We start from the raw sequence: 20,832 nt of genomic DNA, 5'->3' as shown, positions 1-20,832 counted from the left end.
ATGAAATACTCATATGCAGTCAAACTATACCCCTCCAAGCAAAAAAGGCAAAAAGGCAAATGAAATTCACCGGTGGTGCTGCCGAAGTTCACCTCATTTCAGTCTCTTTTACACTATTACTGCATGCTTGTTTGTAGCTAAAGGGTGCATACGGGTACTACTTTCGCCTAAGTTTAACTTTAGAGTTATAATGTTGTTTTTTTGGTCACAAGTAAAAGAGAACTAGCTTCATTAACGAAGACCTGAGACTCTGAGAGTACTAGGCTACTAGCCCTCCTTTAAAAACAAATAATAATAACAATAATAATATAATAAGAGAACTTAAACGCATTCTTTGATCTCTCAGTTCTCTCCAACACTGGAAAGCTCTACACATTTTCATCTCTGAATTAGATTAGACCTCAATGGACTCCATGGATGAAGTAGAGCCAGAACCACCTCCACCGCCGCCCACGCAGTCGCTACCATTAATATCAAACCTCATTCTGTCCCTTGAACAAGCAACCCTGTTGGCCAAACAGCTCCCTTCCACCACCGACCCAACTCAACTCCTCCTCATCCATTCCTCCCTCCACCACGCCCACCACCACCTCTCCACCTTCCTCTCCACAACCCACTCCTCCGCCGCCGGAAACGACCCAATGGACTTCGGCGGCGATGAGGAGAATTCCAAGGTCACAATTGAGAAGGTGGAGGAGCAGATGAGGGGCTGCTTCATTAAGAACAAGAGGGGGAGGAAGAGGCAGCTTTCGCCGTCTGCGGCGCCGGTGGCGGAGGAGAGAAGGCTCGATGGTGATGGGCTTGAGGGGAGTATGGTGGGTTATGATCCTCATGAAACTAAGTCGAGGGCATTGGAGCTTGTGCACCAGTTTCATTTGTGAAGTATGAAGCAGAGCAGAAACAGGGGAAAAACAGAGGTGTGTTGATGAGTTCACAAGAAATGATTTGGGCGATTTTGTTTGTGTTTGTACGAGTAGCTGCATGGAATACAAATGCTCAACATTGTGAACTTGAATGATTATGTAGATTATAGGATAATTGCAGTAGCATGTTGAATATGAAAATTGTTCTGCATTTTCATTGATGCTTTAATCCACTTGCTGATTCTTACAACAAACACAGTTTCATGTTCCGGTACACTATACAAGTGGTAAATCTTATATGGGATAATACAAAGGTGGCTGTGTTTGAGAACACTACAAACATTATATTATACAATACAATATGATACATGAATTATTATCACTATTTCGACTTTGAACATGGTTCAAGAGACCAAGAACGAATGATGACGCTGCTTGACAGGTACTGATAGAGATCCTGAAACCAGTTCTGCGGAACAAGTCCGCCAATACTCCATTACTTTTCCCATTTGCCATTACAGTCAGTGGAAGTTGTCTAGTTTGCCTTATATACTGTTCAGCTGTTACTTTAATCTTTGATATATGGCGCTGCTTTGTTGTGGAGCAGGCTATGATTGGATTTGATCTCCTAAGTGAGACGGCGAAAGGTTACTATTTCACAATCAAATTATGCAGGTTCACAAAATCCTCTGTGGTCAACTCTTCTGGTCTTGACTGCAAAACATTCAGAAAAAAAAAGTAGCAGAACAGATTCAAGGAGCCGTGTACAATGGCTTTTTCCAAATATTAATAAGCAGTACCGTGGCAGGTCGACCAACATTTTCCAAAGCACTTTCAATCTCCGAGGGTGCGCATTTGTGCTGAAGTGTTTTCCGCAACATTTTGCGTTTCCCATTAAAAGCTGAATTGACCTGCGTCAATATACAATAGAAAATGCTTGAGTGAATAAAAACTAAACAAAAAGAACTTACAACAAAGATATCACCCAATCCTAACTTGTGAACTGTGGACCGTGTATCAATATCCTGTCCTAAGTTAAATGATTATTGAAACGACAGAAGTCACAGAACCCATACCAAATTTGAAACTGTGAGAAAATTTTGTTTCTTTTCAATATATTCAGAAAAATATGATATTAGCATCTAAAATTGAAAATCACCATAGAGAAGAAGCTTTTAGTTGAAGAAACTGGGGGATAATGTGCAGGTTGCTTGAGCCTAAACTTAACCACAGCAGCATCAACCTGCATAACAAGACAAATGGTCAGATTCCGTATCTGTCACTCTAGTTTTGATCAATTAGTATTTGGTTAAAGGATAAAATTGCTTGGTTATGTTATCAGCTCATTCAGACAAATGTATAACTAGCATTGTTATAAATCAAATGTTTCCCTTTATGGGAGATAAATTACTTACATTAGGCTGAGGAAAGAAGTTTGCCCTGGGGACTTTAAATTTGAATACCGGATCTGAAAAGGAAAAATGGCAAAGAGAACCAAAAGTCAGATAGAAATTTCTACCAAACTTTTGAGGATCAACCTAATAAGTCCCTGTGGGTGTAGAATCCTCCAGCAACATGCATAGACAACTGTTATTCCATAAACTCTTAGTATTATTAACTGCCATTACTTCTTGAAACTGAATTTACACTTGCATCTTATCAAATGATTGTACTCTCTCACTGTTATCACTACTCTATAACTCCCAGTTTGCTGCACCATCATGAGCTTTAAATATTTTACTTAAATGATAAGATGGCCCATGCCCAATTCAAATAAAAATAAATAGAAGTACCTGAATAGAAATTGACGAAGACGTTGACAGGCCGGCACTCAGATGTCCGCAGATATGACTCCACCAGGCGAAAAGCTGTCTCCTCCTAAAATTATATATCATTGTACCAGAATGAGTCATATCATGACTTAAATCAGATACAATACTTGAGGGTTGAGACGTTGTACAAGTCTAGCTTGCTTGGATAGTTATTGTTCTAAGGATTCAACTTTTTACTCTCTCCTATGACATTTCTTAGCTAGACACCAACGTGATTAAATGCACACAACAGTAAAAGGAATATGAACACAAGGCTGCAGTGTATATCTTAGGCAGAGAAATACAATTATAGATGATACATCAAGAATTCAAGAGAATAATGCTAACCTGGAGTAAAAGAACTACTTCAGAGAAAATGTCACCCATCAGAAGAAGTTGTCTGACTACATCTGTACTTATATTAAAGGATATATTAGCGACTACCTGCAAATAAGCCACTCAATTAGTCTATTTTAAAGGTTCTCAATAGGAGGATGATGACTTGGGATAAAACAAGGGGCGCATTCAATTAAAGAAACCAAGTATCATTCTTACTTATGCCTGCCTTAAACTTGCACCGGATGACTCTATACTTCTCAACAATGATGACAAATCTGAATGAATATGACATTTAACAGAGTCTTCATGCAAAACCTACAGATCGACAAAACGAATTAATAGAAAGAATGCAGAAGAACTCAATCCCATTTTCCACGGAATTCAAACAGTGTTACTTTAGAAACAGATTAATTCCAAGTTTGTTTTTCATAGATATGCTACAGAAGTTGTAATTACTGATTTCAATTCATTTCACATAACAAAGTGAAATAACACCAAAACTAGCCTTACCTTCAACCGACCAGTCTCCGCAAATTTTTCGCTTACAAGAGTAGCCATGTATGGATCCTAAAGCTCATAAAACATAATAAAACATAAGTATCAAGTTTTACACAAAAGAAGGAAAACATCACCATTCACATTACAGAAACCTCTAGAGCTCGTAAGCAAACAAGCAGCAACCTTTTCAATAGCGAGCACAGTGGCACCGGCGTTGATAAGAACATTAGTCAAAGAACCATTTCCGGCCCAATTTCCAACACCACATCACCCTCCCCAACCTCGGCCGCAGCCACAAGCTGGTCACTGACCTCCGAGTCCAACATGTAATGCAACCAATGCACATAAAACCCACCAAACCAAATTCAAAACTCGGTAACAGATCACATCCCACTTACAATTCACAGCTAAAAATACACAACTGGGTCCATTACAACTTATCACATTATCGTAGAAAAAGAAAGAAACAGAGCATAAAGCCAATGCAGAAATGACTAAAAAAAGGAAACTTTCTATTTTGGGAGTAGATTAAGAAACCTCACCGAGTGATTTCCGGGGGAAGCGGTCTTTGGAGTTGAGAGCGGCGATTGGCGTGGCACTCATCTGGGTTTCTACTTGTTCTTCCTCCTGCCTTTCGTGTTGTTTTGGCGCAAGCTGTTATGTAAGTTGGTTTGGGTTTTCGAGAGCCGGGGGTGCTATTGTGCGCCGGGAGTGTGGGCTTCGGGTTTTGTATTGGCGGGAGAGATTGATGAAGAAGAACAAGATGAGGTGCTGAGTTCATGTCTCTCTGTTTGGTTCGAGAGACGTAAGCTTCGGCGAAGAGAAGACTACATGGTGTTTACGAAATTAAACGACAGGTCGTTCCTAAATTTGTCTTTTTAAAAAACTATCGATACAAAAATACAAAATAGGTCTGGAATGATCATGATCATGATCATGGTGCTAATCATATCAATTTTGGAGAAGATGGAACTAATTAACCATTTATTATAGACATGGATATAGATTTACACCAGAAATAAAGTTTTGCAGCTTGAAAGTAATCTAAAAGACAAAATTCTTATTGGGAGTCCCCTTAATTAAAGTAGCAATTGCCTTAAGAGGATATTTTCTGTGGGCAGTTGAACCTGAAGCTTCAGTCATGTCTAAATCATCTTCTTTTGCACCATGAGGCAAAACCCAATCAAACTTTTGCACAATATTTGCCAAAACAAGTTCTTCAAGAACCATAGAAAATTGAATTCCTGGACAAATCCGTCTGCCCGCATCAAATGGAATTAATTTGAAGTCACTCCCTCTATAATCTATGGTACTATTTAAGAACCTTTCTGGCTTGAACTGCTCTGGGTCTGTATATGATTTAGGATTTCTTCCAAGCGCCCAAGCATTAACAATAACTTGTGTTAGCCTTAATATTGTAACCTTCAATTTTCACATCTTTGTTGCACATCCTAGGAAGTAATAATGGAACTGGAGGATGTATACGTAAAGTCTCTTTAATTACTGCTTTTAAGTAGTGCATTCCATCCAAATCTTCCTCTGCTATACTCCTTTTATTTCCAACAATTCCCCTTACTTCATCTTGTAATCTCTTCATCACCTTTGGATTTTTTAAAAGTTCAGACATCGTCCACTCTAGGGCGGCAGATGTGGTGTCGGTCCCAGCTACAAACATATCCTACAAAAACATTTGGTTGATATGAAAAAAAATATATTTGTGAGAATGATAGATAGTTATATCTAAAAACTCAGTTGGGTAGATATAACTAAGTTATAATCCAATATATTTGAGTCTAAATGAAACTTCGCTTCGTAATATTAAAGCGAAACTTCATATATACATGTATCTCTAGAATTTATTAGTGAATGTCAATGTCCTACCGATCAATAAAATTCACTATTAGTCGTTTGGAATAAATTAAGGTGATGATTGTATTATGTTTATATGACTTGCTCAATATATACACAAAACATGGATAAACATGAAATAGGTAAATCATTAAACAAGATTGTAAGTGGCATACCAGGATGATAGCCTTTAAGCTAGTTCGATCAATAGGATAACCAAGTGCATTTTGTTTTTGTAAAGAAAGCAAAATATCCACCAAATCCTTTTTGTCCTCATCATTATCATCATCATTTCCATTGCTTGATTTATCCATGTGCTCTTGAACAACCTTGTCGAAGAAGGCATCGAATCTCTTAGCAAAATCATCTAGTTTTGCATCAAAACCATTCACACGGGTGAACCAAGCTAGCCATGGGATATAGTCACCGATATTAACTTTTCCGAATAAGTACGACAGCTCTAGTGAAAGCTCCATGAACATCCTCCCACCACCTTCCGCTCCATCGCTGTACTTCCTACCTAGAGCAACTCTACAAATGACATCATTAGCAAGCTTTGTAAACATTTCGCTTAAGTTCAATACCGATGATGTTGATGACCAGGAGGAGAATGTTACACTGCTATTACAAGACTGTTCGATATTGTTCATCATGAGTTTCGTTTCCTCTAGTCTCACAGCACCAAAAGAACGAACCCTTTTGTTGCTCAACAAATTTAGGACGCAGACACTCCTCATCTGCCTCCAATACTCACCATAAGGTGCTGATGCGATGTCCTTGTACAAAACCTTCTCGAAGATGATAAACTTGGGTCTGTCAGAGAAAGCTATGTCATGGTTATTGAAGATCTCGGAGACAGCCTCGGTCGATGAGACAATAAGAACCGGCCTGCTTCCAAAATGAAGGAGCATTAGATGTCCATAGCGTTGTGCTAGGGCTTGGAGAGAGCGGTGAGGGAGCAAACCTATTTGGTGCAGATTTCCGATCACAGGCAGCTTTGGTGGAGATGGTGGGACAGATGAGGAGTTGGTATAAGAAGAAAACCATTTGTAAAACAGAATGAGAAAAATGGCCAGAGGTAGTAAATATCTGACGGAAAAGTACTGCAGCATGAATGAGAAAATTTCATTTGATTTCAGTTGTAGTATTTGGAAGAGAGTTGTCATCTTTTTCCCACTCTAATAGTGAGTAGATTTACTTACTTGGGGATGAAGGATCAGTGATCCATTTATAACACTTGAACATGAAGCGTAGCCCTCTAATTTCCGCTCCACCTGCCATGGTGGCCCCTTGAGAGAAAGCGAAGTGGATTGCAAACAGCGGCATCACAGCACGCTAATGAAGACCGGACTTGCTCATATGATTTAAGAAAAATTTGATTGATGACTAAATTATCATTATTAAAACTCATCGTCAAACCGGATATATAGTTTTCCAATATATTAGTATCTCATCGATCATCTCATGCATCACAATTTTGTCATGTACTAGGAATTTTTTAGTGTTATTGTGTCACTATGTGTCAATGACTAGTAGTATACTATTACAATCACAAATTTTTTTTGATTTCCAGTTACAAGACATTTCCTATGTGGGGCTTGAAGGCAAACCAACAGAGGAAAACCCCTCAATGTTATATGGTGGTATACCGTTGCATACCGAAGCGGAGAGGCCAGTCTAGAAATTGGGCTTCAGGGTATCCTCACGGCTGAAGGTAATTCTTCAAACATGAGACTAGTCCCTGACAGAGTCCATGTGAAATGGTTCCAACCCGGTAGTCCAGAAATCGGGTGCTCTAGCCACAGTAAAATTTCAATCTCAATTTTGCAAGCATAATTTAATTAAATTTTCAACTATTTTGTCGAAGACTATTTTGAGTTAGTTTCTAAAGATCTCGTAGAGTCCTTCAACCCGAGCATGCTTGTGTTATTTTGCGGTTGATGCAAATAAACGGGGTTACCCCTGCTGACATGATTCAGGACTATTGTGTTCTTGTTTATGATACTTTAGTTCTGAGCTTGCAATCTAAAATTTTTTCAATTATTTCTTTCAGTTATACAGTTGTGATATTGATGCCCACAACGAAGACCTATTCCTAGATCTGGATAGTTTCTAGTTTTCATGACATATACTTGATGATGAGTCTTAGAGTTTTACATCAGATATGGTTGAAGGAGACTCATACAGGCTTGACTCTCGAGCAATGTGCAACTAACAAGAGGTTTCTGTAGTTAGTTAATCTATTATACTAGACGCAGACTAACCGATGTCATCGAATTTTCACATGAAGGCTTGTGCTTGATGCTCGAATGAATCTGTACTAATATGTTTCTCGAACCCACAGCTTTGCAGCTTAAGCCGTGCATATGCTTGCTGATTATATGATGCAAGAACATTGTACTATTACTTCAGGCTAATAAACATGGGGGCTGAGGGAAATTTAACTCCCAGTCGCCGTGATATTTCATGCCGTATACATTTATGGTAACCACATTTGAGCTTTCTTGAAGGTAAACACTTACCGTTAGAAATCTTTTAATTCAAGTACCAAAATCATGCCATACCCACTGCATTTACCTAAAATCCTGACCACTGGTCTTCTCGGATTTATGCTGAAGCCATAATTCTCATCGTAGCAACAATACCTTGTATGTTTTTTGTAATAACCCTAATTTTTAAACAACATTTGAGTGGATTTGAATTCTATAAAATTATGAAAGTTAAATTAGAATGGAGGTGATTGGTTACGACATTATGAAACGAGTAACGGATACGTTATCGGAATGTTTAATTCGAAAAAACGTTACGTTACTGCAACGTAAATATCGACTTTTATTCCGTCGATCGGTTGCGAAAACTTCCTTCACGGAAGTTGTAGAGCTCGTCGATACGAGTTCGAGAGTATGTGACGCATTCTAATCGGACGTCGGAGGTAAAAGTTATTAACGTCGGAAGTTAGTTTCCGATTTGGAAACTAGTATAAATAGAATGTTTTAGAGTTTAGGGTTTCCATTTCAGGAAAACCCTTCTCTCTCTCTCCCCCGCCGCTCTCTCTCCCTCTCTTTCTTTCTCTCTCCCCGATTCGCACCCCCCTCCCTCAGAAAATTCATCATCGGCGATTTCCCTCACCGCTCGATCGTGTCGCCCACAGCCTGTCTAGGCAGCATCACACGACCCTCCGCTACCAACCCCGAGCCTGACACGCCGTCCCACGCAGCGCCGGACCACCACCAGCTACCCCTGGATTCGGCAGGAAGAACGCCCCGACCTAGGCACATCTCCGACGAAGCTCGAGCACGGAGGAGGACTACCCGACGCCGATCCTCGCTGGTGCTCTCTGCCTTCAACATTGAAGGCCAAACTTCATCGATCCGAGCCTTCCCAAGGGTTGAAATCCATCGGTGATTCAAGCCCTTCCAAGGCCAAATCGAAGGGTCTAGCTTCGAATTAAGGTATGGTTCGGTTGTATTTGATGGATGATTGTAATTGTGAATGTTTTGGGATCGATTTGGGAGGATCGGAGGAGTGGGAGGAGGAGGAGTTACCGCCGCCTAGAGGCGGCGCGTGGGGAGGTCTGGGGTGGCGGAGGGGCTGCCTAGGACCGTAGGAGGATAGAGGGGAGAAAGTAGGAGAGATTGGAGGTAGCGGTGGTGTGCTACGCGCCGTGGTTAGCCTCGGCGCGTGGGCCCCACGCGCGGCCCGCCGGAGGTGGCGCGTGTGCCACACGCGCCGCCACGTGCGGCGGTGGGACAGTTTTGACAGAAGGGTATTTTGGTAATTTACTGTGTACGGTAAAAATAAATGTAATTTTTATTTACTGTGGTAAATGTAATTAAATTTTACCTTTGGTAAATGTAATTATAAATTACTTTCGGTAAATGTAAAAAGTAATTTGTAAAAGGTAATTAGTAAATTTTATTTACTGAGGTTGTATTTATATTTAAAAATACGTATTAATATTTATACGTACAGAAATACGTATTAATATTTATACGTACAGAAATACGTATTAATATTTATACGTACAGAAATACGTATTAATATTTATACGTACAGAAATACGTATTAATATTTATACGTACAGAAATACGTATTAATATTTATACGTACAGAAATACGTATATAACATTTATACGTACAGAAATACGTATAAATCGTATATTTGTACAGTAACCGTGAATAGTAACCGTGAACAGTAACACTGAACAGTAAATTCGTAAAACCGAAAATTGCTGAACAGTAACCGATTATTACTGTTTCGGCATTTAAAGGTTTACGAAACGATCCTAAATTCTTTTCTTATTCTTTTAAGGTGATCGTTAAACCGAGGAAAGGAAATTAGCATCGGGAATTGTGGAATTACGCTCAAGTCAATAAGGTGAGTAAAATCTCACTGAATTACGAATCTACCCTCGAGGTGATTCAACATTTTTGCAAGCGTGTTTATTTAATGAATTACAACATGTATATAATTTGGTGGACTACATATATACAGTATAATGGTAATAAGTATATATATATATAGTTCATTAAATTACATACTGTTATTAATCCATTAAAAAAAATAGTCATTTAGGTGACAGAAAAATTGTGCATGTGTGTGATTTAAATAGTACGATATGATGTGAGATTATCGTACTTAATTTTCAGGTGTTTATGAAATATGACATGTATAGGATATAGTGGACTATGTATATATTGTATAAATGGTAAATAAATACGGATATATATAGTTTGCTATATAATATACTGTTATGATTTTTATTATGGATATATCGTGAAAGTTTTAAAACGTACAATATGATGTGTGATTATTGTACATGATTTTATCACGAAGAATGTGAAATATTGTGATTTGTCTTCGGACGTGATGTGTGGTACAATATGATGTGAGATTATTGTACATGTGAGGCAAGTCGGAACCTAGCCTTTGGCCGGGCGAAAGTTACGATACAGTTAGAGCTCTAGTCTGTCTGCCATAGTACTACATGTGAGGTAACGGGTGGTTATCTGCTCATGAGTACTCAGATTGTTTGGATGTTGGGTAGCGGGTGGTTACCCAATATCAGCTTAGTACGGCATGTGAGATAACGGGTGGTTATCTGCTCATGAGTACTCAGATTGTTTTGGATGTTGGGTAGCGGGTGGTTACCCAATATCAGTTTAGTACTGCATGGGAGGTAACGGGTGGTTATCTGCTCATGGGTACTCAGATTGTTTTGGATGTTGGGTAGCGGGTGGCTATCCAATATCGGCGGTGTATTACGAGAGGGGTAACAGATGTGTACCAGCGTTCTTGGTACCCGTATTATAAATGCATTTGGGTAACCAGAAGGGTTACTTAATTTCTCATGAGCGCTTCGTTTTCTTTGGGACAACCAGATGGGCCGTCCACTGACTCATGAGTGCATTTATATTTGTTTTGATTGTGGATTTTCATATATTTTGATATGCGAGTTATATATTTTCATTTTACTCATACGAGCTGTAAAGCTTACCGGGTTTGTGTTTACAATCCCGGTGCACCAATTCGATGGTGTAGTGGATAACTCCGCAGGTGTGGATTAGCGGGAATTGACGGACCGCTCAGAGGGCTTGAAGTTAGTTATCTCCAGCTTGTGTGACTATTTTGTGAGAAATTGTGAGGATTATTACATTTCCAACTTACGCAATGTAAATTATAAATTGGGTTGTAATAATTGGTTTTCTGAGGTGTATTGAAAACTCAGTGATGATCCGCTGTGCACTTAAATAATTTCATTTTCATTGAGATTGTTATTGGTGTTCTAACGACTTTGAGATTTTGAGTTTTTAGGCTCGAAATTTTAGGGTCGTTACATTTTTACTGCCTTAGTCAAATTGGTTTTCATACAAATATTCTTAGTTGCAAGTTTTCATGATCCAGAAATTTCAGTGCCACGGTTTAACTATAGTAGCCTATCCTCTTTTTTAATAGTCTGATATGTAAGCATGCTTACTGAATGAGATTTTTTCCACCCTGCTGATCCATGTATATGGTGAATATTGTCAATGGTACACATATTCAATCCTTAACTTCATGCCTAAAGACTTGGGGGCTGATTGAGGTTGAAAAGTTTAACCTTCAATCACCATGACGTGTGCTGAATTGAATATTTCATTATAATGGGTTAGTGCAATCAAGCACGTACAGAAGAAGCATTCGCAGCAATAGACGGTAAGCTTGTGTATATTGCTTAATGCAAACAAGCGAATGTTGTTGTCCTCTACATAAAGCTTGTAAATGGTGCTCAAAAAGCATATGTTAAGTTACTGCCGTGGTCACCCCGCAAATATAACGAACAACTTAAGCCATGCAGACATGCTTGATCATAAGTTGGTCTTTCGATGTAAGAACATTGTATGATGAATTGTACAAGAGGATTGAAGTATAAAAAAAAAACACTTGGGGGCCGCGGGATGAAGGCTCAACTTGTAGTCAAGTCTTCTGTTCGTGCCAAGATGAAGACTTCTATTCATGCTTACGTGCATTCAGAAAAGGGGTATTCAAAATTATAGCCAAATCTTTCATTCCCATTACCAAAACTCGGCCTGTAGCAACATTTTCTGTTATTACTTATTAGTAAATTCTTATTACAAGCCTCCTCATACAAAATCTCTTTTGGTACCCATGTGTCTGGTGTCAAAACTCATACCAAATCAGAGTCAAAACTCTCACTGCATTTATCAAACGACCTCACCAGCACTTAATATCATCACCAAGTCTGGTACAAAAGTCTTTCTTGCAGCTGTTTCTCGAGGTTAAAGCTCAATTCGCAGCTGGTGAACTTTAGTTGGTGACTCCTGTGGAGCACTATAATGAACCAGCAGGCATGAACATATAACAAAAAGTTCCTGACAGCTTCCTTTAAATGATCCAACATCAAACCGACACTGAGTCCTCAATCATTAATGTCCTCACCATGCATACCACCATATCAGAAGAAGTCTCCTGAGTCTTGGCTCTCTCAATCTCCGTGGTATTCAACAAAACTTTGTTGAAAGGATTCGGAACTCTTAAAAGAAGAAAATAGTACCGCTCAAAGGATGCACAATGTCCCCATAACTAGCCAGTAAGGCCGCGCGTTGCTGCCGCTTTTGTAATGACAAAAGGATTCTGCGACACGCATCACTCTATTCATCCTCCATCTACTCTCTCTCTCTTCTCTCTGCTCTGAGCTCGGCCCCTTTCTCTCTCTGGAACTACTTCGCAGTTCAACCTCAAATTGACGATGAATGTACAATCGAATTTCACCACTCCAAACTATTAAAACAATCAGAAACCACAAAATCACCAAAAGAGAATGAACAATAAAATTACCAAAAGAAGATGAACCAAACCTAGGTAGGAATAACAGAAACGGAGTATCAACAATCAACACCATAGCAGGTTGCTAATTTCAACTAAAAATAATAATCCAGAGAGCCTTAAAAAGAGAAGAATCAACAGAGTTCATACCTTAATGATCAACTGAGCTAACAGAGTTCATAACAAATAGACCACCTGATTCTGACAGAAGGCGGAGAGAGAGAGAGAGAGAGAGAGAGAGAGAGAGAGAGAGCAAATATTAGAAACGAAGAAGAGCAAGCTGCGATGAAATCCATCTCTTATACAAAATTTGAAACACCCAGCAAATTTTAACAAAGGCTAAATTAGGAACTGAGCAGGAATCAATGAAATCTTCCAATTGTAGAAGACAAAGGCTACCTGTGATTGTACAATGATTTAAATTTCCAGGAACTGGCGATGACTCTGAAAACGAAGATGGGGAGAGAGCGCAGAGAAAGAGGGTCCATTTATATATTAGTGGCAAACTTACTAAGTATAACAAAGATCAAGGGCAATTATACAACTCTTAGCAACAATAGATCACCAAATAATTAGCAGTAAATAAATAACAGTCAAGCGAATAAGCAATGAAATTTCTAAATTGTACCACTGGATCAGTCGTTAAAAGTTAGTTTTGTAAAAAGAAGACAAATCAGCAGCTAAAGACCAAAAAAATTATAAAAGTTGAAACACAACAAAGGGACGAGGCCTTGAGGTTATGAATGATCACATTAAAAAGAGACTAGTTAACCTTGGCTATTGTGACCATAAATTGGAGGAGCTCAGCTCTTGTCACGGGTGTGCATGACAAAGAACAACAGGTCATCTCTCTTGATGTATTGCATGCATGCAAAGACACATGAAGTGCGAGGATACATGAAGACTAGGATCTGTGAGGGAGAGACACACCAGAGAAAGAAGAAAGAGAACCAAAAAACACACAGAAGCTTTCATCTAGAATTAGAAACACCTTCATCCATCAACCTTCATCAACCAAACAACTCCATCAATACATTTTTGAAAATCAATCCACCTTCACCAGTTCATCTTTGTAGATCAATAAACCTTCTCCTCCTCGAGGAGAAATTGTTTGTAAATCCTTGTGAGTATCAATAAAGTTCGTCTTTTTTTTTAAGATCATCTCATATATTCTCAATCAATGAATATATGAGTTGCATGAAGATAGACGTTCTTGTTCATCCTTTACTCACTTAAGAGCAGCTTGTGCATGTTCATCCTTGAAGAGAATATTGTAGTGATATACTACTAGCACAACCAAGTAAGTCATTTTCTCTTTTTTTTTCTATTTGTTTTTCTTAGTAGATTTCTAGTTCAAAACAGGGAAACACTGTCGTGATTATGTGATTACTTAGCTAAACTATCGATCTTGTATCATCATTGAAGTGTGTTGTTTGAAATCCGTATGCATGCGAAGATAACTATTGAAAATTTAGTCAGGGGACCGCTGAGTCTAAGGACCTCTGTTTCTGTTTAGACCATGAGTTGGCTTTGTTTGCAGTTTTAAGCCCTTGTCCATGTTCAAGGCCTAATTTTAATATGAGTTTTCGGCTATGCGTGCAACCTTAGGACGACCATCTTCATATTTGGTATCAGAGCTGTAGTTTAGCTTTGTAATAAGATAATCAAAACAGAAGTAAAGTACCTTGAGGACAGAAGTCATAAAACACAAAATCAAGAAAAAACTAGAAAAATTTATGATTGAGTACTTAAACTTAGAAATCACATAACAACAAAAAAGAAAAATAACTTTGGACCAAAATACTTTAACTTGTTTTTTCCCACAGAAAAATAATAAGCATATTTTACATAGCGAAGAATATCCTTTAATCAATAGTGTCATAGATCTTTTAATCAGTCAAGCAGAAAATATAAAATTAGAACAAAACAAGCACAATAAAAATTTACAGCTTTTATTAGATTATTTCCAGAGAAAATCCTTATAAATAATTAAGAAAAACTTAACTTTTATTCAATCTCAATTAGAAGATAATAATAATAATATACAAATTTTTCCGAGCAGAAAAGAAATAAGAGAACTTGTAAACTTAATACCAACTTCAATCTCTCGAAATAGTTGAAACCCTGAAAATAGAAGTACAAAAAATAAAATTAGTACAAAAATAATAATTGAGCAAGCAGAAAAATTACATATTAAAATAGACAAACTTTTAATTTAATGAACAACTCTAGCTATACAAAAGCACCAGAAGAAATTAAAACTTTTGACGAAGAACCAGTAGGATTTTTAGATTTTACAACTACTGTACCTAGCAATAATATTCCGATAAGGCAAAATAATATAATTATCCAATTATTAATAAACCTAGCAAGTCAAGTAAATCACCTGGAAGAGAAATTAAATTACCTAGAGCACAAAGCAAATCACCTCGAAGAGCAATTTAATCATACTTCAACTTCTTTTTTAGTAGATAAAGTAGAAAAATTAATTTTGAGCACAAATAATAATCTTAGAAAAAGAAAAGTAAATCCTTTTGATAATTCGAAATGGAACTTTTTAGACGAAAAGGTAAATAAATGGTAAGAACAGAAGACATATCATAATGAAGAAGAAGCACAAGAATTTCTTAGAAATGGATTCTTACGATCACATAGAAATCGACATAATTTATATCACTTAGGTAGATTTGAAAGTAAAAATAGTATAGTAAGTAGCATAAGTCAATATGATATAAGTTACATAGATAAAAAAGTAACTGTAAATTTATTGAGCAATTTAGGAATTGAGCAACTCAGAAAATTAGTTAATTCACAAATACATATTGGAACCATATTAATCGGTATAACAGGATTAACCAGAGCACAAGTTGGTACAAAAGCATTAGTATACATATATGATGATAGATGGGATAACCATTAACAAGCAGCAATAGCAATAGCAACAGCAGAAGTATATTTGAGCACTAATTTAGCAATTATTGGTTGTATTCCAAATTATGTTATGAATATTAAAGAGTTTAGCAAATATATTAAAGTGAGCGTTAGAACTAAAAATTACAATATGAAATGAGACTTTAAAAATTTGAGCATTAGTTTAATGTATGTTGGAAAAGTTTCATATAAATTTAATTATAAATTTAATGTTGAATTTCAAAACTTAGTTCAAACTTTTGGTAGTAAGCATGTTAATATGATAGAAGTAAAACCAGTTTATAGTACCTTTCTAGAAGGAACCCAATGGTTATTACCTAATATACATGGAGCTAAGAACAAAAAAATAGATAAAGTATAAATTTTTGAAAATTACTTAGGACAAGCATCTGTAAGATTTAATAATTATCGACAAGTAGAAAATATAGATGACTTAGAAAGTGAAGCTGAGATACAAATGGCATTTGATAATTTTGAAATTAATATGATTAAACTTAATTTTGATAATATAGTAGATAGATTAATAGAAGACATAGATAATTTAAGTGAAGTGCAATATTTAGAAAAATATAAAACTTATGAATTAGGATTACATAGGTTAAAACAAGGACTGAAAAATCGAAATTATCGCCGAAATATCAGCGATAATTTCGTTTTTTCGCCTAAGGATATATCCTTCATATACCAATTTAATTTCATCCGATATTTTCGAAATTTCCCAATACATCGCGATATTTTCAAAATTTCCCGACTAAAACAGCACTCCGCCACGTGTTGCCACCACAAATTAAAATTCAAACATGCTTTTGAGGGGAATCGAGCCCCTAACCACATGGTTAGGCACCCAAGGACCTTACCATCTCAACCAAATCATGTTATCAAATTTTATTTGTAAGATGATATATATCATAATAATTGTATAGAGTCAGTTGTTAGCTAATTTTTAATTTCTTTCCTTTGTTAACTTTACTATACTATAAATACATAAAAAGATGTAATGCATTGTTGCACCACTACTATTTCATTTGTTTTTCTTAAGATTTTTCTTCCACTTACCTACTGTCATATAAATTGATGATGAATTTATGAGAGAAACTCAACAATGCATTATACACTATATTCTTTTCAAGTCAATTAGATGTTTATATTTTAAAATCAATTTTTACGAATTCTCGATGGTTGTTTAATCTCAAATCACTACAATTCCTTATAGACTAAAAATTATACAATATTTTCTTATGAAATATAGTAGATAATTGATTAAAGAAACATCTCTCAAAATTACATCCAAAATTTCTATGTTTTAATTTAAATTTCCATCAATTTTCTTATTATTTTTCAAGATCGATATTTCCCCGATATATCCGTCAAAATTTCCATTTTTTGAACCCTCGATATTTCCGTAATTACCGATATTTTAGTCCTTGGGTTAAACGATGAATAAATGAAGCAATTAATTTCACAAATAGGATTAGAAAATATTTTAGGAAGTAAAGAATTCAATAATATGTTAACCTCAGTAGAATGTCTGCCTGTAGAAGAAGAAACATCAGGATCATCAGGAGTTAATAACCCAAATTTTACATAACCTAGACTAGGTGGAACAGATCAACAAAACTTAAGAGCAACTAGAGAGTCATATACAGAACATAGAAATATTGATCATTTAGATCATGATGTAACTAAACCCAGAAGAAATAAAATACCTTATAAATGAATTGAGCATGTTAATTTAACAGGTAATATCTTAAATATAGATCAAATAGACCCACAAGATCAGGAAAAAACTATAGAACGATGGGAAAATGGTTGTGTTCATGCATCAATAATGTTAGATTTCGGTAATATTACTGATATGTTAGATTACTTAGAGCATAGTTTAGATGGCATGGTTTTTGATTTCTTTCAAGTATGGAAATTAAATAATCCACAACAACATCAAGCATCAAAAGATACATTTAATATTGATACTTTTGTTAAGCTTATTAAATATGAATTTTAGATCATAATCGTTTAGATGGTAGAAACGAGCAAGAACAAATTAAAGCAATATGAAATTTAGAACAATTACAAATTTGTGACTTACAATACATAGGAGAGTATACTATCGATTTCTTTATTTATTTAGGAAGAACTGGTAGAATTAATGATGTTAATTTATTAAACACATATATGACTAAAATTAAAAGACCAATACGAGGAAAAATATGGAAAGAATGGCAAAAACACCCTAGAAAAGATGATATAGCAATAGGACCTAAAACTCAGCATGTTTAGATATACTTAGAGAAGAATGTAGACAATTAAAAGCAAAAAGACAAATAAGAAAACAATTTTACATGAGCTGTAAAAATATAGATTTACCAAAGTAATATGGTTGTCATAGAAATGATAAAAGGAACATTAAACCATATAGAAAAAGTTATAGAAAAAAGTATAGAAACTATAAGAAGCATGATAAAAGGTTTGACATCCAACCTTCAAAAACTTATAGGAAAAGAAAATACTTACCTAAGCATTTTCAAGAACAAAGTAGGAAACCTTGGATAAGAAAACCCAAAGCACCTAAAGAAAATAGCAAGTGTACATGTTATTTTTGTGGTGAAGTAGAACATATTAGACCTAAATGTCCAAAATTGAGCAAGCAACTTAGAGAGAAACTTCAATTATGTGAACAATTTAATTTAAAAAATGCTGAAGATTTATAATCAATTTATAGCCTTGATAATTTGAGTGATAATGAAAGTATTTATAGCATAAATAGTGTGGATATGTTATCTGAATCTGATATAGAATCTGATTTCTTTAGCAATCCAGATAGTGATTTTTGATATATGTATGTTTGAAGAACAACATGATGAAGTATATGATAAGCATGAAGAATTTCAGTATATCAATTTATGTTGGCCCAAATCATGCAGTATATGTAGTAAAATAGTAGCAGAAAAATATTTCACAAGCAGATTACATATTGTAAGCCTTGTTTTGATGATAGAGAATTTGATATTAAGCCATGTTTTAATACATTAAATATACAAGAAGAAATTAATACACAAAATGATAAGGTAGGATTTAAGAAAACTAGTTCTTTAATAATGGTAAATTGTGAATTAGATTTTAAAAAGAAGTTAAAATTAAAACAGTAGCTATGGTAGATACATGTAGTACAAAAAATGTAATTAAACAAGAGTTAGTACCATAAGTATTTAGATTAACATTATCTAGACCTGTTAGAATATCACAATTTGATAATAATACTATTTACATAACACAATATATAACTAATACACCCATACGAATAGCAAATCATTTATTCACCTTACCTTTAACACTTATATCACTAGTATGATCTTACAAGTTTATATTAGGATTAAACTTCCTTAAAAGCTTACAAGGATTTTTGTATATGCCGATAGATAGCCAAATAACTTTATTTAAGAAATGAATAACTACAATCGACCAAAGTTACCTAATAGAAGCATATATTAATATTAACATAGAAGAGTTAAAAGAAAATTGAGTACAAGAAGTAGAAGAAAATTTAGATGAGCAACATACTATAGAATACAATCAAGTAATTTTTGAACTAGAATATCCAAACATAGATGAAAAACCACCTCTATAATTAAAGCATATAGATAGACCTAAAACTTTAGAAGAATTGTTACAATTAACAAAACAAACTAGTATAATAGGAGAAAATCCACAATTACATTGGAGCAAAAACAAGATTCTAGCAAAACTAGATATAATTAATCCAGACTTAACTATAAAAACAACATATATGCCTAGTAATTGAATATATAAACAAGAATTTGAGCAACAAATAAAAGAACTTTTAGTCCTTAAAGTAATTAGGCCTTCAAAATCTAGACATAGATTAGCAGCTTTTATAGTTAGAAAACATTCCTAACTTAAAAGAGGTAATGCTAGAATTGTATATAATTATAGAAGACTAAATAACAATACGTATGAAGATAGCTATAAATTACCTATTAAAGATGAACTTATTAATAAAATTCAAGAGAGTAAATATTTTAGTAAATTTGATTGCAAATCTGGTTTTTGACAAATTAGAATAGATGAAGCATCAATAGAACAACTTTTACGTCCCGAAGGTCATTTTGAATGGCTTGTCATGTCATTTGATTTGAAAAATGCACCTTCAATTTTTCAAAGAAAACTGGATCAAATTTTCAAAAAATATGATAATTTTTGTAGTGTATATGTTGATGATATACTTATACATAGCAAAAATAGAAAACGAACATAGAAAACATTTAGAAATTATTTTGCAAGAATTTATAAATAATGGTATTATTATTAGCAAAAATAAAATAGACATGGAAAACCAAGATATTGATTTTTTTGGCATTTATATTAAGTCAGGAACTATTCAATTACAAGAGCATATAACCAAGAAAGTCGTTGAATTTCCAGATAAATTGGAAGATAAAAACAGTTACAAGCATTTTTAGGATTGTTAAATTATTCTAGAAAATTTATTCCAGACTTAGGAAGAAAAATAGCCGTGTTACACAGCACAACGAGCAAGACTGGTCAAAAATATTTTAACACTGAAGATATTAAATTAGTTCATCAAATTAAGCAAGAAATTACACAACTTAAGCCTTTGACTTTACCATTAGATACTAGTTACAAAATAGTGGAAACTGATGCATCATCCTTAAGATGGGCATGAATTTTGTACCAGAAAAAGCATAAAGACTTGTCAAAATTTGATGAGCAAATTTGTAGATATGCATCCGGTAAATTTAATGAAGCACAATCTAGATTATCAGCAACAGATTTAGAAATATTAGGCATTATTAATTCCCTTGAAGTATTTTCTTTATTTTTACATAATGAAATATTTACCATTAGAACAGACTACCAAAATGTTGTTTCGCATTATAATAAAATTCATGCTAATAAGCAAGCAACCCGTAGATGGGTAAATTTTATTGATTCTATTTCATGAAATGGATTTAGGCCACAATTTGAGCATATTAAATGAACTAATAATACATTAGCTGATATTTTGTCTCGTTTGATTCATTGACATGTATGCAATTTCTCGAGACTTTTCATCTTCCTCTAGCACTCAAAGAGCAATAGAAAGTGGTGAGCCATCTCAGTGTGATAATCCACAAAGCATGACAAGACGATCAACATCTCCAGCACAATTAGCACATATTAGTCATAACTATAATGG

The 20,832-nt window shown here is 35.2% G+C and overlaps 2 protein-coding genes and 1 pseudogene across 2 annotated transcripts; 1 reads left to right on the top strand and 2 right to left on the bottom strand.

Moving 5' to 3' along the window:
- Positions 1-369: 369 nt before the first annotated feature.
- LOC126803887 (uncharacterized) lies at positions 370-1,092 on the top strand. The gene has a single exon (XM_050531604.1). It carries the CDS (start codon positions 405-407, stop codon positions 879-881), a length of 477 nt encoding a protein of 158 aa, XP_050387561.1. The 5' UTR covers positions 370-404; the 3' UTR covers positions 882-1,092.
- A 404-nt stretch (positions 1,093-1,496) lies between these two features.
- On the bottom strand, positions 1,497-4,235 carry LOC126803886 (ribosomal RNA small subunit methyltransferase, chloroplastic). The gene is given in 11 exon segments (XM_050531603.1): positions 1,497-1,577; positions 1,664-1,774; positions 2,023-2,106; positions 2,279-2,331; positions 2,657-2,741; positions 3,023-3,118; positions 3,230-3,328; positions 3,524-3,580; positions 3,695-3,756; positions 3,759-3,918; positions 4,054-4,235. Coding segments are annotated over 10 exon segments (789 nt in total). The 5' UTR covers positions 3,838-3,918; positions 4,054-4,235; the 3' UTR covers positions 1,497-1,514.
- Positions 4,236-4,421: 186 nt separating this feature from the next.
- LOC126803885 (cytochrome P450 736A117-like) lies at positions 4,422-6,566 on the bottom strand (annotated as a pseudogene).
- Positions 6,567-20,832: the final 14,266 nt, after the last annotated feature.

The sequence above is a fragment of the Argentina anserina genome, chromosome 7 (genome assembly GCF_933775445.1).
Source record: "Argentina anserina chromosome 7, drPotAnse1.1, whole genome shotgun sequence".
NCBI lineage: Eukaryota > Viridiplantae > Streptophyta > Magnoliopsida > Rosales > Rosaceae > Argentina > Argentina anserina.
The sequence above is the reverse complement of the archived record's forward strand: the minus strand, read 5'-3'. Positions and strand labels throughout refer to the sequence as shown.